General features: G+C 41.1%; 1 protein-coding gene across 2 annotated transcripts; it reads right to left on the bottom strand.

Moving 5' to 3' along the window:
• Window positions 1-586: 586 nt before the first annotated feature.
• LOC118280654 (fibulin-5) lies at window positions 587-15,434 on the bottom strand. 2 transcript variants are annotated; one of them, XM_050699458.1, is made up of 17 exons: window positions 15,270-15,434; window positions 13,120-13,227; window positions 12,084-12,212; window positions 11,026-11,161; window positions 10,362-10,429; window positions 8,976-9,104; window positions 8,470-8,598; window positions 7,788-7,916; window positions 7,282-7,410; window positions 6,825-6,953; window positions 6,317-6,445; window positions 5,525-5,653; window positions 5,016-5,144; window positions 3,373-3,508; window positions 2,832-2,952; window positions 2,271-2,401; window positions 587-1,071 (listed from the first exon to the last, which is right to left on the bottom strand). In XM_050699458.1, the coding sequence occupies exons 1-17, from the start codon at window positions 15,325-15,327 to the stop codon at window positions 915-917; spliced, it is 2,076 nt and encodes a 691-aa protein (XP_050555415.1). In that variant the 5' UTR covers window positions 15,328-15,434; the 3' UTR covers window positions 587-914. The 2 variants fall into 2 exon arrangements, with proteins under 2 accessions (XP_050555415.1, XP_050555416.1); XM_050699459.1 differs by lacking the exon at window positions 12,084-12,212.
• Window positions 15,435-17,867: the final 2,433 nt, after the last annotated feature.

The following is a 17,867-nucleotide window of genomic DNA, read 5'->3' as shown; positions in this document are numbered from 1 at the left end:
AGGGTGCGCTCAACTCCCCGAGACTGTTCCGTGGTAAGCACGTACGTAAACGTCGAAATCAAAGAGTACAATTACTATGTCGAACTGGCAAGATGAGCTCGCGCAAGGACTTATATAGCAGTAGGGTTGCCAGATGGCCGGGATTGTCCCGGAATGTTGTGTGCCGTCCCGTGTCCAGTAATTGTACTTTACTGTCCCGGAATTTTATTGAAGAAACTTTTTAAAAAGTTACTTGCTTAAGTTGAATTACATTAAATATTTTAATTTAAAAAAATTCTTAAAAAAATGTTTTTTTTTATCATCAACGGATAGTTCTAGGCACCTATCTACTTTTACAGTTTAGACACGGATGGGACACCAAAACTCTGATTCCGTTCAAGATCCAGGAAATGATCAGTCTGGATCTGGCAACCCTATATAGCGGTCGCGGCGAGGCGGCGGTGCTCGCATGCGCGTGAGTGGGGCTTGCTGTGTGGTGCGTTCACGGGTCGCAGTGTTGTCGCGTTATAATACTTTATTTTAGATTTATATTTTAATTATAGTAATTTAATAGCTGATCAAAAGTGGCGGCGTAAAATAGTCAAACTCAAACTCAAATCATTTATTACATTCATGTGTACATTAAGATGATACATAATTAGGAGCATTTGTCTCAACATGAAACCCGGTTAGGGTACGGCAACATACATTTCGACACATTTAGTATCCAGTCACTTTGTACTTATTACATCTTAAGAATAATGTGATATTATAACAAAAACTAACATAAATATTATTAATTAATATCTATCAATATGTTATCACCATTTTATATATTAATATCTTTTTTATTATTGCAATATCAGTATACATCATTTAATAATATCTTTTTCTTTAATGGATATCAATTAATTAAAAATGCAATACAACTAGAATTAATATTGCGAGATAATTACGAAGAGTCGCACGACTGTGCTGCGCGCGAGCCTGGTACTTCCGACGATAGACCTTGTTAGCTCGAGTTCTACCACCTGAGGGCCGGGCAGGGAGCACCTGAGGGACACCACGCAGCCGTTGAATAGTACACGCTTCCTGGAAAAATGAAAAATAAATCAGTTTCAATATTCGTGCATTCTACGTCAGTCTCAGTCTGCTATTGCAATTGTGTCAGAATGGCCGATCATTGAGCAGTGCAAGAGGGACGGAGCTATGTAGCTTGTATAGCTCCATCCCTCTCGCACTGCCAATGATCGACCATTCTGACACAATTGTAATAGCAGACTAAGGCCCCAGGTAGTGCCTGAGTCGGTTTATATCTGACGTAATATACGTCGACCGTATCATCGTTTGCAGTAACGTATCATCGGTCGAGTGTGAACGGTCATAATATATTATGCGGCATAGGCATAGCCAGGTTTTAGTTTCGGGAGGGATTCAAGAAAGTCGACCCATTAAATGTGTGACCAAAAAAAAAAAAAAAACTACAAAACTTCCTTCATACATGAGAAAAAAAAAACAATTTATGTAATATATAATAAACAGATTCATAGGTAGTCATAGAGACCTTTGCCAAACAGGGGATGTACTATGCTAACTAGAAAAATAACGCTCTGTAATGTCTAGGTACGCATTTTTCGGGGGGTTTGAACCCCCAAAACCCTGGCTACGCCTATATTATACGGTCTATACATTTATCTGTTCTGTCGTTACGTGACCGATAATACGCGACGCATGTTCCGACACTAAATTGCGTTTTTCATTAATCGCTTTTCCCGTGGGAGAACCATACTTCAGCACAAATGGGCCGGTTCGACATGAGGTACCACAACTTTACAGAAAACCGGTGTGAACAAACGCTTGCGTTGTATTTCGCTGTGTGAGGTTACCAGAGAAATTACCAATTCTCCCGTACCAGCAACACTTTTGTTACTCCTCTGGTGCCGCGGTCTAGTTCCATTAGCGGTGCGTTGCCGATTGCTTACCGCTTGTTTGTCGTCCTATACTAAAAAAAAATACTTTACCTCGCATTAGCAAGCTCTGGAATGACTTGCCCCCTGCTATGTTTTCGAACCGATAAGACATTAAAGAATAAGATCTTCAAGAACGCAGAGAGAACCCATATGTGTAAAGCTTTAATTTCTAAGGTAAAATAGGATGAATAGAGACAGAAGAAGGGTGATTAGATTTTGGGAAAATGTTTGAACAGCTATTCAGCCTATTCCTGTACCTATTCACCCTTTGAATCCTATTCATGCTGTTTTTGGGTACGTTTAACATGAACGAGGTCTCACTTGAAGCAGCTTAGGTCAGCTGGTTGCACACCAGGAGACGCCTGCACCGATACCACGCGCAGCTCGTAGTTCACCTTCGTAAACAGGGCGATCCACAATTCGGAAGGTCTCGGCATTGTATAGAAGTCCACCTAGAAAATCAACAAATTATTCAGATGTAGACGATTAATCCTCAAAGCAGTTAATTGATAGCCAATAAATTCTGTTCCATTACCTACATTGAATTTAAGTTCCTCAAAATATGTTTTTATTGACTTCTATTTTTAACGTAAGCGTTGCCCCACATTAGGTTATTTTCCTGTCTTGGGTGCGTTTACAATCATAAAAATTCACATAAACATGACACCCAGACTCTGAATAAAAATCTGTGGGTCACACAAAATGTTGTTGGTTGCCGAGATTGAACTACGTCACATTGCCGCGCCAGCCACACGTTTGAGCTGTGCCTGGACAATGGGCAAACCAACGTACAGTCAACAAGCCAGGCAGCTACCGGTGCGCCTGTCTTGTCAGGCACCAGCTGTCACCAGCCACAAAGACCTGCGTTGGTATATTTCTTACCTTTCCGAAAGGTAAGGAAGCGTTGGCGACAAAAGTGAAGAACTTGTGGCAGTATAAGTCAGGTTGCTGTGAACATTGCCAGCGTCTAAGTTGACAGCCGCTCCGTTTCCTGACACAACGCCTGGAAACACAATCTTTAATTAAGATATGTGACATAAACAAGTGGAAGAAAAACCTACAATAATCACAATTTATATACCTAATAATGTGGATAAAACTGAAGAATAGTCATAACTGTGTGAATATTCGTAATATATACGTATCAATATTATTTCAATTTTCAAACTGATTGGGAACTACTTGGCATTCTCCTTACAGCCCCTGGTTATTTTCTCTGCAGCACCCAAGGGTTAGACTGGCAGAAAATGGCAACGGCATTATGTATATCCATGTATTTATGTGCATAAAGCTTTTAAATTAATAGATAGCAAAAAAATCTATGCAAAAAATATTACTGACTTTGAGGGGCGAAACTATCTACCTATGTCACGCCATCATTCTAATATGTGATAATGGGGCGACGATTCATGGTGGTACTCACTGCTTGGCATCCAGCTTGTAGCCCGGTGGGCAATCGATGTGGTAACAGAAGTAGCTACCGCGTGTGTTCTTACACACAGAGCCAGCATCACTGCTGTATGCACACGGAGCCTCGCCCGTTTCACATTCGTCTATATCTGTGAGACCATAAAAAAAATATTTGATCCTGTTGTGTCCTTTGATAAAAAATACAATAATCCAAAAATTTCTGTCTTTGTCGCAAAGAATAAGTGGACTCTGAAGCCAGAGGAGTGCTGGGTTTGGTTAGACCAGGGGTTCCTTACCTTTTCCTGGTCAAGAACCACTTTTATAATTCTTGTGAAGTTAGGACCACTATTATTATAATTTTTTTCATGTGGTCCGAAGCTCTGAGTTTCTCATCTTCTATATTATAAAAATAAATCTGATTTTCCTTCCTGGCGCTATAACTCCTGAACGCACGAACCGATTTCCACGGTTTTGCATTTGTTAAAAAGGTCTTGGGCTTCGTGAGGTTCAAAACTCAGGGAAAAATTAAGAGAATGGCAAAAAAACAAGGAAAATATTTGCTGGCGAGACGGGGTTCGCCGGGTTTGTTAGTTTAGTAAAAATAGTGACTTGGATTATTGGAAGCGGTTGTTCCTGTCACTTATCTCCTTTGATGTAAGATTAAATTTGAGCTGTAACCGTGGTATTTGTTGGACAGAGGTGTGGTGTGTTTTTTTTCACTTCACGGTCCATTTTTTGTATTCTACGGACCACTAGTGGTCCACGGACCACCGCCGGTTGCTCTCTTTCTACACCCAGTGTGCTTAGACAGAACAGTATTTTATTGAGGATCCTCCTTTCCCTTTTTGTATCATCAGAGAAGGACATCACCACATCCCGTCCCAGAACTCTGTACTGCCGACTATTCTCTAAATAACAGTCGGCGACTAGTCGTCTCCAATCCTTGGTAACATGGTACGTCGAGGCTCTATTGTATCTGTCTAATCCAATGGTAGACACACGTGTTAATATATAGGGATACAGTGGACCCCCGATAATCCGGCCCCTGTATAATCCGGCGCCCCTTGTAATCCGACATGACTTTGATATGTATTTGAAAATCTTAAACAAAAAAAAAAAAAATATGAATATTTCAAAACTTCATAATTTGATAAATTAATTACATGATTTTGTTTAATAATTCTTGATTATTTTGGTGTGTAACATGCATTTGCATTTATGCTTAATTTTATGTTTAACTTTACTAAATTCGACATACATAAGTATGATTTGTACTTCAAATAATTATGTCATATCCTTATCCTTATATCTTTATATATATAATTCTTCTGTAAGTGTGTATGTCACTGAACTTCTCTTAAACGAGTGGACCGATTTTGATGAACTTTTTTGTGTGTGTTCATTCGCAGTTTGGAACTATATGCAGGATTCACAATCTAAATGTTTTTTTCATTAGTTTTTAATTTATTAGTAGTTGTTGATAACAGTCGGCGACTAGTCGTCTCCAATCATTGGTAACATGGTACGTCGTGTAAGCTCTATTGTATCTGTCTAATCCAATGGTAGACACACGTGTTTTTTTAATTAATCAGATATCTAGGGATAGTTACATGCATAGTAAAAAAATTTGAATAATCTAACCTACTGTACACTAACCTACACACAACCCTGATGCGGGGTCCAGTTCGAAGCCAAGCTTACACCGACATTCATGTCCACCGAGTGTATTGACGCAGTCCGTGTGATCATCACAAGCGTGGGTACCATCGCGACACTCGTCGATATCTGCAAATAATAACGGTCAAATTATCTTTTCACATTCTTGTAGAGAGCATGTGGACACCAGAGTCGGTTCTTCAGTTGTGGTCACCAGGGTGGTGGTAGCAAAAGGACGACGTCTAGCAAAACTAGAACGACAGCCATTAAACCCGTTTGGAACTATATGCAGGATCCGTGGCGGGTGCCCGTCGCGGATCATTTTTGTATAGGACGCGGTGGCGTCAGCTTACCGCATATTGGAGCCTGTCATAACCTCTGGCCTCACCCAGGGTGGGAGGAGTGATTTGCTCAGTTTTCTTCCCAAAAAATTGAAAATAACGGGTGGTTCTTCAGTAAAGATTGGGATCGAGAGTACGGGTTAATAATGCAATATTATAAACACTAACCTACACAAGATCCAGACGAGGAGTCGAGTTCGAAGCCATGCTTACACCGACATTTATGTCCACCGTATGTGTTGACGCAGTCCGTGTGATCATCACAAGCGTGGGTACCATCGCGACACTCGTCGATATCTAGTCAAAGTCAAAGTCAAAATCATTTATTTCAAATAGACCAGGAAGGCACTTTTGAACGTCAAAGCAAATATAATAATATTAATAACGTCTGGCTGTCGGTCAGTCCTCTAGTGAAGCTATTTGCTCGTTTCAAAGTGTAGATTCCTATGGAGAAGAAGGAGCAAGAAACTCCATAGGTTACTCTTTTTCAATCAGATTTACAATACAATTCTTGGTTACATTGTTTCGATTACTTCAACTATGTGAGAACAATGTAAAACTAATATACAGTCAAAGCAATAGAAAAAGAAAATAACGTAGAGGACAAAGAAAATAACCTAGAGGACAAAATTCTACAAATGATAACGTTCAAATTATCTTTTCGGACTCTTGAAAAGTGTTGACACTAGAGTTACTTTTTCTACACCCAGTGTGCTTGGACAGAGCAGTATTTTTTTGAGGATTCTCCTTTCCCCTTTTTGTACCGCCAGAAAAGGACATCACCACATCCCATCCCAGAACTCTGTACTGCCGACTATTCTCTAAATAACAGTCGGCGACTACTCGTCTCCAATCCTTGGCAACATGGTACGTCGAGGCTCTATTGTATCTGTCTAATCCAATGGTAGACACACGTGTTAATATATAGGGATAGTTACATGCATAGTTTTGAATACTAACCTACACACAACCCTGATGCGGGGTCCAGTTCGAAGCCAAGCTTACACCGACATTCATGTCCACCGAGTGTATTGACGCAGTCCTGGCGATAACCACAAACGTAGGTACCATCGCGACACTCGTCTATATCTGCAAATGATAACGGTCAAATTATCTTTTCACATTCTTGTAGAGAGCATGTGGACACCAGAGTCGGTTCTTCAGTTGTGGTCACCAGGGTGGTGGTAGCAAAAGGACGACGTCTAGCAAAACTAGAACGACAGCCATTAAACCCGTTTGGAACTATATGCAGGATCCGTGCGGGTGCCCGTCGCGGATCATTTTTGTATAGGACGCGGTGGCGTCAGCTTACCGCATATTGGAGCCTGTCATAACCTCTGGCCTCACCCAGGGTGGGAGGAGTGATTTGGTCAGTTTTCTTCCCAAAAAATTGAAAATAACGGGTGGTTCTTCAGTAAAGATTGGGATCGAGAGTACGGGTTAATAATGCAATATTATAAACACTAACCTACACAAGATCCAGACGAGGAGTCGAGTTCGAAACCATCCATACACTGACATTCATATCCACCGAGTGTATTGACGCAGTCCGTGTGATCATCACAAACGTAGGTACCATTGCGACACTCGTCGATATCTGTAAATAGTAACGGTCAAATTATCTTTTCAGACTCTTGAAAAGTGTTGACACTAGAGTTACTTTTTCTACACCCAGTGTGCTTGGACAGAGCAGTATTTTTTTGAGGATTCTCCTTTCCCCTTTTTGTACCGTCAGAAAAGGACATCACCACATCCCATCCCAGAACTCTGTACTGCCGACTATTCTCTAAATAACAGTCGGCGACTAGTCGTCTCCAATCATTGGTAACATGGTACGTCGAGGCTCTATTGTATCTGTCTAATCCAATGGTAGACACACGTGTTAATATATAGGGATAGTTACATGCATAGTTTTGAATACTAACCTACACACAACCCTGATGCGGGGTCCAGATCGAAGCCAAGCTTACACCGACATTCATGTCCACCGAGTGTATTGACGCAGTCCTGGCGATAACCACAAGCGTGGGTACCATCACGACACTCGTCTATATCTGCAAATAATAACGGTCAAATTATGTTTTTACTTTCTTGTAGAGAGCATGTGGACACCAGAGTCGGTTCAGTTGTGGTCACCAGGGTGGTGGTAGCAAAAGGACGACGTCTAGCAAAACTAGAACGACAGCCATTAAACCCGTTTGGAACTATATGCAGGATCCGTGGCGGGTGCCCGTCGCGGATCATTTTTGTATAGGACGCGGTGGCGTCAGCTTACCGCATATTGGAGCCTGTCATAACCTCTGGCCTCACCCAGGGTGGGAGGAGTGATTTGGTCAGTTTTCTTCCCAAAAAATTGAAAATAAAGGGTGGTTCCTCAGTAAAGATTGGGATCGAGAGTACGGGTTAATAATGCAATATTATAAACACTAACCTACACAAGATCCAGACGAGGAGTCGAGTTCGAAACCATCCATACACTGACATTCATATCCACCGAGTGTATTGACGCAGTCCGTGTGATCATCACAAACGTAGGTACCATTGCGACACTCGTCGATATCTGTAAATAGTAACGGTCAAATTATCTTTTCAGACTCTTGAAAAGTGTTGACACTAGAGTTACTTTTTCTACACCCAGTGTGCTTGGACAGAGCAGTATTTTTTTGAGGATTCTCCTTTCCCCTTTTTGTACCGTCAGAAAAGGACATCACCACATCCCATCCCAGAACTCTGTACTGCCGACTATTCTCTAAATAACAGTCGGCGACTAGTCGTCTCCAATCATTGGTAACATGGTACGTCGAGGCTCTATTGTATCTGTCTAATCCAATGATAGAAATATAGCAGATCTGCAAAAACTGTAAAGTACCGTTGTCGTTTAGGATTAGTACTTTCGCCTGCAGGTCCCTAGATGGACAGTTTGGGACCATTTCACAGAACGGGGTAACGGAAAAGGGGATCACAACTAGCAAATTAAAAATTCAACAGTATTGTTTTTATACCCAAAGTGGGAATTACCCCCATGCGCAGCTAGGTCGATTGTTTCAATAAATCATTGAAAATGTCAAAACTACTTAAAATATTAACCGCATTAATATACTATATGTACTAACCTACACAAGACTCAGATGCGGGGTCCAGTTCGAAGCCAAGCGTACACTGACATTCATGTCCACCGAGTGTATTGACGCAGTCCGTGTGATCATCACAAGTGTGGGTACCATCGCGACACTCGTCGATATCTGCAAATAATAACGTTGAAATTATCTTTTCACATTCTTGTAGAGAGCATGTGGACACCAGAGTCGGTTCAGTTGTGGTCACCAGGGTGGTGGTAGCAAAAGGACGACGTCTAGCAAAACTAGAACGACAGCCATTAAACCCGTTTGGAACTATATGCAGGATCCGTGGCGGGTGCCCGTCGCGGATCATTTTTGTATAGGACGCGGTGGCGTCAGCTTACCGCATATTGGAGCCTGTCATAACCTCTGGCCTCACCCAGGGTGGGAGGAGTGATTTGCTCAGTTTTCTTCCCAAAAAATTGAAAATAACGGGTGGTTCTTCAGTAAAGATTGGGATCGAGAGTACGGGTTAATAATGCAATATTATAAACACTAACCTACACAAGATCCAGACGAGGAGTCGAGTTCGAAGCCATGCTTACACCGACATTTATGTCCACCGAGTGTATTGACGCAGTCCTGGTAATCATCACAAGCGTGGGTACCATCGCGACACTCGTCTATATCTGCAAATAATAACGGTCAAATTATCTGCCTGTTATTATATTCAATTGGTATCACGGTGGCTTGCCGGCGTGATACCAATTGGTAAGTGCGCAGCTTGATGCGCAGCGACGCCGGCGAGTCCAGCGCCTCCAGCCGGCGGCAGCGATGTCTTGTATAGACACTGCACTTACTGTTACTGCAACGTTAAATGATTGCCACGTTGTTTGAGCGGTCGCAAGTGTGAATGCCGCTGCTTTCGGGTTCGATTCCCTGATTGGGCAAGGTACCTATTACTGGGTTTTTTATCGGTTTTTAGAAAATTTCTCAGTAGTTGTACGGAGTCTGGAATCGTGCCTAGTATATTATGGCAATAGGTTCTCCCACTATTACATGGGACTTATTAACACAAGTGCACATTACGGCATTCCCATTAAAGCCGTGGCAGATAGTTTTAGAACACCTTGTATAATTTATCTTACCACCTTATATGATTTATCGCTATAAATCACAAAGATGTATAGATTGTGTAGAAGACAGCACCTCTACCAAGAGTTTGAAGCAACAGTATTTGTCTATAGTCGATAGCGACGACATAACTTTTTTATGTATGTCCTATTTTACAACGCCTCTACCGGTCACCTATGGAACTAAAATTTGCCATACAATAAAATTATGCCTTCGCTATCCAGTATCGACACAAACTATTGCTGTAACTCATGGTAGATGTACAGAAGTTTGTAATTGGATGATGTCTGATAATATGGATGATGGACCTGATTCCTAGCGAAAACTGGAAAAGTAGATCGATGGTCGTCAGAATCATCAGGGTTTGGGGTGAGTTGTGGAAATACTCGCGTGCGCGTCATACCACAATGAAACTGTGAAAAGGAAAAATACGAGCACAACTTTGACCATGTCTGCCGCAGTGTATACTACATATAAGTGTGGGAGAGCCATGCTTCGGCACGAATGGGCCGGCTCGACCGGAGTAATACCACGGCCTTACAGAAAACCGACGTGAAACAACGTGTGTTGTGCGTTGTGTTTCGTTGTGTGAGTGAGGTTACCGGATGCCCAATTCCCCCCTTCCCAATCTTCCCCATCCCCATTCCCGAACAACAACCCTCAAATTCCTAACTCCCAAAAAGCTGGTAACGCACTTTTAAGCCTCTGTTTGTCTGGTGTTTCAAGTGTCCATGGGCGGCGGCGATTGCTTACCATCAGGTAATACGTCTGCTCGATTACCTATATATGTCTCATAAAAAAAAACAACTTACCAACACAATGTCCTTCATGCCTTTTATATCCGTCATCACAGTCAAAGGCTGGTTCTGGATTATATTCGCTGTTGAAGAAAATATTGAATACTTAGACTATATAGGTCCGGAGCTGAGGACTGCCTAGCGGGTTTACCGGGGCTCCGGTTCGAAAAGCAGGAGTAGGAACGAGGTGGTTGGTGGTTTTAGTCAGTAAGAGTCTGACATTCCCTCTCGCCTCGCCCAAGGCGAGAGAAGTCATTGGATGATTTTCCCCCCCAAAAAAAAGACTATATAGGTATAGGTGTAATACGTGATTTTATTCATGATAACAAACAACTTTATTAATTAAACTTTTTGTATACTCATTAGTTTTATTTTGATCACAATAACAAAATTTTATTAGCACGTACACGTTAAGTTCCAAAATACCTACTAGTCTTCCGATAACGCGGGCACGGGCGCCTCGCTGCTAACAGCTGACCATGCACGAAATTTTTTTATTTTGTTATTGTGATAAAAATAAAACTGACCAATATACAAAAAAGTTTCTTTGATAAAGTTGTTTGTAATCATCAATGCAATCACGTATTCAAATATCGTTCACTAATTACCAGTCACCCTATATAGGTACCTACTGTTTATGTAACTTTAATAAAGATTAAAATTGAAGTATTTAACAAACCTAGATCCATTATCCTCGGAGGGTGACTGAGTGGTGGTCGTGGTAACGTCTGGGATGCAGCTGAATGACCCTGGCAGGTTCAGGCATTGTTGGCCATTACTGCAGAAGTGTTGGTTTAAAGCACACTCGTCAATATCTGTTGATGATCAACCAATTGTATTTAATTTATATTGATAGGTACTCTATTACTTCGAAATCTGAGACCTGGCCTAAGATCTAGATCTTGAGTCTGACCTAATATTGAAGATAAAAGGTTTGTACATACCATATGAGAAAACCTTATGTCTTAATTTAAAACACATATTTGTTATCATCTTGGTTGACGATATACAATACGACAAATAAGCGAAATAGGCCCAGTAGTGAAGCCAAAAAGTGTATTATTCTCTTTGAGCTAATTTGAACACTACAAATACGGCATTATCCGTAACATTTCAAGACAATATTTCAGCTCTTCGGTGGTCAAGAAACATGAAGCTGATCCCACAGTATTTAATATTTGATTAATTATATAATTTATTTTGTATTAAAATTTCATTTTTTTTAAGTTTCGGTTTTCGTTGTCATATTTAGTTGCATTATGCTTCTGTGGACGAGTACTACTTGGAGTTTCATTTAAGTCATATGAGTGATTTCCATACTGTATGTATACTTATATACAACGTGTAACAAAAAGGGGGTATACATATCAATTGCACGGTTTCTAGGTAACATAACAAACGATACGGGAAGGGTTTTTTAAACTCATGTTTGCATGGTATCAAGTTATGAATGTTTCAAATCGCGCCGGCGCGCGAATCAAAATTAGGTAGACAAGTACTAGGCGATCAGATGGACAGAAGAAATGTTTTGTAATATTAGCGAGTGATCCCTGTAGTGTTTTGACACGTTTGTATGATTTGAAATCAAGAACTATGCGATATCAAGTATTTGGTACTAATTTTTTTTAAACGTATTTTATGCTGAAACTTTGTGTAGAGATTCTATTCAACCTGTATTCATCAGGGCTTCTTGATGTATATAGGTATTTTGTTACACGTTGTATAGTGCATACTAACCTACACATGACTCAGCCGAGGAGTCGAGTTCGAAGCCAGGCTTACACCGACATTCATATCCATCGAGTGTATTGATACAGTTCTGGAACTGATCACAAGTATGGGTATCATCACCACACTCGTCGATATCTGCAAACAATTTGTTGTTTGTTTCAACGCAACGCGCAATCTCCAGAACTGCTGGTCTGAGTTGAATAACTGCTTTTGTGTCTTTTTTCGGTTTTTCGAAAAAAATCTCGGTAGTAGCACGGAGTCTGGAGTTGTGCCCAGTATATTTCAATAAGCTCACCCCCTATTACATGGGACTTATAACACAAATGGTGAAAAGTGAGTGTATATTGCACAGCGGCATTACGTGCCGTAATACGAATAAATACTTTTTCTTTCTTTCTATAAATACGTAGTTGACAAAATTATAGTAATAGTCTATAATATTGGTTGGTGATTGTTCGTCGGATCATTCAGCAACAGCCGTCAGCTGAGCTGATTGTAAACTGACACATGCGTGCTGCCATCTGAACAGGTACGCTCAAACTATTGCGGTTCTTTCCTCAAAATACTACTACAGAATCAACTTGCACGGTTCTCTCACATGTATATTTGATTTATCTGGACTTTAAAAGAGACTATGACCTCTATGTTGGTTTCAGCATTTAATTTTCTTTTCAGAGTAGTCCGATAGGAAATGCCGGCCTCATCTAGTTATTTAAGAGATTGACGTGTAAAAGAGTTACATTGTAATCTATTTGCAGAAATAATTCCCCCATCCCCAATCCCGAACAACAACCCTTAAATTCCTAACTCCCAAAAAGCCGGTAACGCACTTGTAAAGCCTCTGGTGTTTCAAGTGTCCATGGGCGGCGGCGATTGCTTACCATCAGGTAATACGTCTGCTCGATTACCGCGATGTTTCATAAAAAAAATAAATCATTTATGAGTACATGTGGGGGTGGGGGTAAATGTATTCTACAAGCACTCTGCTGCCACTACGCGGCTATAATGTAATAAATAAATCGGCACTGGGTGTAAAACTCACCTTCACATCTTTGATCGACAATGTTCCACTGGAAACCGGGAGGACAACTGCCCCCCACGTCCGTCTTCTTGGTGGGGGCGTCCTTGTACCCTGGGCTACCATTCCAACCTACAAATATCATAAGTTTCATTATTCTCATTATGACTTAACATAGGACCTTAACTACCGCACTCAGAGACATTTAATGATCACTTAAACTATTCCTTAGTAACGATTTTGTATCGAATATTGGTTTAAGTAATCATTAAATGACCCTGAGTACGGCGGTAAGTCAAGTAAGTCATATTCAACGCGTCTAATTTTTTTTATTATTTTTTTTACATTTAATGGGCCGACGTTTGGCCGCTATCTCACCTGATGTTAAGTGATGATGCGGCCTACGGTGGAGCACGTAATTTAATTTTATTATTGTCACATTATTTTCGAATAAGATTCTGTGCTATGATTTTTGAGGAGGAGAATTCAATGAAAATGGCACATTTATACAATGTGATAGGGGTGGGATATTTTAAATAGGGGGTTCTAACCCCATGATATTTTTTTTGTCGATAAAATTAGATGTAGTACTCAGCCTTAACGGGTTAGAAGTCTCACCCCTATCAAATTGTATACAGTTTCCTAACCAGTCGGCAAAAAAACTATTATGGCAAAAGAACCAGGCAATATTTAACACCAACAATATTTAATAAGATAGATATTTTAAGGGACTCGAACAAAATTAGTAATATGTGTAGTTTGAAAAAAAGACTGAAGAAATACTACTTAAAGGATATAAAAATGTAATGTACCTAAGAATATACATATAGATATGGAGATATTTTCTATTATATAAAAATAAGTCGGGTTTTCCTTCCTGACGCTATAACTCCAGAATGCACGAACCGATTTCTATGATTTTACATTCGTTGGAAAGGTCTCGGGCTCCGTGAGGTTTATAGCAAAAAAAAAAACAGGAAAAATTTAAGAAAAAAGCCAGAAGACAGGGACATTGGTGGCGAAACGGAGTTCGCCTGGTTTGCTAGTATGTATATAAGATAAATATGAAAAATAACAATATGTATGTGATAAGTTTTTGTTTTATATAAAAAAAGTACTAAAGTAGATAAGTACATAATAATATAATAGATATAATAATAAGAATTGTAAATTAAAGAGCGCCATTATCGCCAACAAACTGACTTACAGTTTGGCGATTTTTGTATGTATTTTTATATGTATGTATTATGTGAATAAACGATTTAAAAAAAAAACACTCGTGAATCTTGATGTCTCGAGTGTTGCCGGAGTACTTCAGTTACGGTGACTTTTTTATTTGACAAGCCCGCAACAATCTCCCTAAACCGCTGCAGCTCCTGTAAGTCAGGATCTACAATAGATACAATCATGAAAGCACCGGAACACTTAAGTCCAGTGCTTGTCAGGGACGCCCGGGTGTCATCACTGCGAAGACCGCCCGGAGGACACGGTGGAACATACGCTTGCGGTCTGCCCTGCGTGGGCTGAGCACCGCCGTGTCCTAAGGGATGAGGTCGGCGACGGCGCCCTCTCGCGTCCGGCACTGATACAAGCCATGGTGCGGAGTGAGGGGGACTGGGATGCCGTCTCCTCCTTCTGCGAAGCAGTCATGCTAGCTAAGGAGGAGGCAGGGCGCGTGAAAGAACGAACCTCCTCACGCCCCAGCCGTCGCGAGAGACACTCCGGGCGTCGGGGATCACGCATCGATCTCCGGCCACCGTAAGTGCGGGTCTGCGGACGGCGAGCAAGGGTAGCTCGCCGCCCGACCAGAACCAGACCCGTGCGTGCGGCGCGTCGCGTTCTGCGCGCGCCTCAAAGAGCCATCAGACCACCACAGATGGGGCCCAGTAGGGCTGATGCCTAATCCGGAGCTGCGGACTACCTAGCGGGGATCCGGCTCGACGGGCAGGAGTAGGAACGGGGTGGTTTTTAGTCAGTAAGAGTCTGACACTCCCTCTCGCCTCGCCCAAGGCGAGAGAAGTCATTGGATGATTTTCCACCCACAAAAAAAAAGCGCTTGTCAGGGACATGAATGTGTCACTGAAAATTTATTCAAGCGTTGTTTTGAAGTAGTCGCATTACTTAGGAGGAATTATAGGAAAGGAAGGAATTATAAAAAAAACAGACAAACTTACCGCAAACTCCCGTCCAAGATAAGCTCACGATGATATGAAACACGATCAAGAACAACATCTTTTATTTTTTTTGTTTAAATTTAAGGCTTTCCACGCATTAAAGTTGCAATGTTTTTTTATGACCAACTTGTTACTTTAGCTGCGCCTTAGTTTGTAATGAGAGTCTAGATAGAAGGCTACATATTATATATTATATGATAAGATATACATAATATACATATGACTCACTCCGCACTCTGATTATACATATGACTGCCTCGTTGGTCAAGTGGTCGCAATTCCGACTGCCGGACAAGAGGTCTCGCAGTCGATTCCCGGTCGTGCCTATTTCGGTTTATCGAAAAATTTCTCGGTAGTAACACGGAGTCTGGATTCTTGCCCAGTACATATATGGCAATAGCCTCACTCCCTATTATGAACCGATACGACCTTCAAACCTTCAACAAAAGAGCATACTCCTTTTTAAAGGCAACGCACCTGTGACTCCTCTGGTGTTGCGGGTGTCCATGGGCGGCGCTGATCGCTTACCATCAGATGACTCGTTTGCTCGTTTGCCACCTATTCCATAAAAAGAAATGCAACAAAAATCTCTGAAACCGAACCCTAACTGTATTTATTTACATTATTTATCTGTCTGGTTTTTACCACACACAAATATTTCTGCTCGATGGTTTTACCCTTTGAGATAACCTTTAACCGCTCCTGTATTCGAACAAATACTTGTATGTACCTATAAGAAAAAGGAATTCTGTATTCTGGCTCGAGAGCTACCAGAAATTACTTGTTTTATTCGATTCCCAGGTCGAGCAAAGGGGATAGTATTGGAAATATTAGATTTTTCGAAAATTTACTGCAGACCAATTTAACTAATTGGTACAGCTAAATGACTTATTAGTGCTCCATTCTTTAGAAATCTCCACAAAGAACTTTGTTATAAGTTTTAAGGCTGAAACACTACAAGAACACACTTAGCGTCGTCACGCCTCTTATCTCCGAAGGGGTAGGCAGAGGTGCACATTAAGGCGAGTTAACTTCAAAACATCTACAACGGCCTCCATGGTTTAAGTGTGGGAGAGCCATGCTTCGGCATGAATGGGCCGGCTAGACCGGAGTGATACCACGGCCTCACCAAAAACCGACGTGAAACAACGCTTACGTTACGCTTTCGTTGTGTGAGTGAGGTTACCGGAGGCCCAATCCCCTTCCCAATCTTCCTATTCCCCAACAAACCTTAAATTCCTAAGCCCCAAAAGGCCAGCAACGCACTTGGAACGCCTCTGGTGTTCCAAGTGTCCGTGGGCGGCGGCGATTGCTTACCATCAGGTGATACGTTGTGAACGAACTTACATGTGATTAATAAAAAAATGTGTTCCATAAAAAAAAGAAGTTATTGAGGTAGTTTCACCCAATATTATGATTTTAAAAGATAATAAAGAATATCTTATACATAAAAATAACACTAAGAGGTATTTTAGTTAGTATTTATTGTAATAATTTGAATTAAGTAGCTATAAATGTCAAAGTTTATAATCTTCTATATAATATAAAAATAAGTCGCGTTTTCCTTCCTGACGCTATAACTCCAGAACGCACGAACCGATTTTCACGGTTTTGCTTTCGTTGGAAAGGTCTCGGGCTCTGTGAGGTTTATAGCAAAGAAAATTTAGGGAAAAAAATAAGAGAAAGTCAGGAAAACAGGGAAAGTCATTGGTGGCGAAACGGAGTGCGTCGGGTTTGCTAGTAGTTAATAAGACCCATATTTTTCTTTCTCTTTAAAAGGGGATGGGTAGCAGATGTTTTTCAGGGAAGTTGTAATCTGATATTATGTATTTCCATTAGTAATAAGTTAAAACTCACGTGAAACATATAATTAGAGACAAACAACGCAAGCGTTGTTTCACGTCGGTTTTCAGTAACGCCGTGGTACACTCCGGTCGAGAAGGCCCATTCATGTCGAAACATGGCTCTCCCACACTTAAGCAATATTGAGTTAATATTGGTTTTTGTATATTAATAACCTGAACCACCAATATATTACAGTACAATGTACACCCACTTTTCAACATTTGTGTTAAGTCCTTTAAAATAAGGGATGAAACCTATTGCCATATAATGGGCACAATGCCAGACTCCGCGCTACTACCGAGAAATTTTCGAAAAGCCGCCAAAAAAAACCCAGCAATGCTTTGCCTGACCCGGGAATCGAAGCCGAGACCAAGGGTTTACGCTTACTTAGTCGCGGTCTCCACTCTAGAACACGTTTACCGTTTACCCCATCGGAACTTCGACAAAAGTGACCGGCCCACTACCACTTAGGCTTGCTAATTCATTGAACTACGTCGGTAACTTTAGTTCTCTGTCGTATCGCCTCATTGCGGATTTGATCCTTCAGAGACTGGAACACCCACTTCCCTAAATATAACATAGGGGTCACAGTTTGTATACATAGGGGTGACAGTTTGTATATAGTGTTCTGTAATTTTCTAAGTTGAAATCTAAGAAAATTAGAATTATTTTCTTTTCTTTACACATCAACGCTATGACTAATAGGAACCGAGCAGCGGGAGAAACTGCGCAGGAGTGGTTAAATAAAAGGCT

This window comes from Spodoptera frugiperda, chromosome 16 (genome assembly GCF_023101765.2).
Source record: "Spodoptera frugiperda isolate SF20-4 chromosome 16, AGI-APGP_CSIRO_Sfru_2.0, whole genome shotgun sequence".
Taxonomy (NCBI): domain Eukaryota; kingdom Metazoa; phylum Arthropoda; class Insecta; order Lepidoptera; family Noctuidae; genus Spodoptera; species Spodoptera frugiperda.
The sequence above is the reverse complement of the archived record's forward strand: the minus strand, read 5'-3'. Positions and strand labels throughout refer to the sequence as shown.

Coding starts and splice junctions, on each gene's coding strand:
- LOC118280654 (XM_050699458.1), bottom strand. CDS start 15,327: ATGTTGTTCTTGATCGTGTTTCATATCATCGTGAGCTTATCTTGGACG. Junction 7,411..7,787: donor CTCGTCTGGATCTTGTGTAG/GTTAGTGTTTAT, acceptor TATTATTTGCAG/ATATAGACGAGTGTCGTGAT. Junction 3,509..5,015: donor CGCATCAGGGTTGTGTGTAG/GTTAGTGTACAG, acceptor ATGGTCTCACAG/ATATAGACGAATGTGAAACG.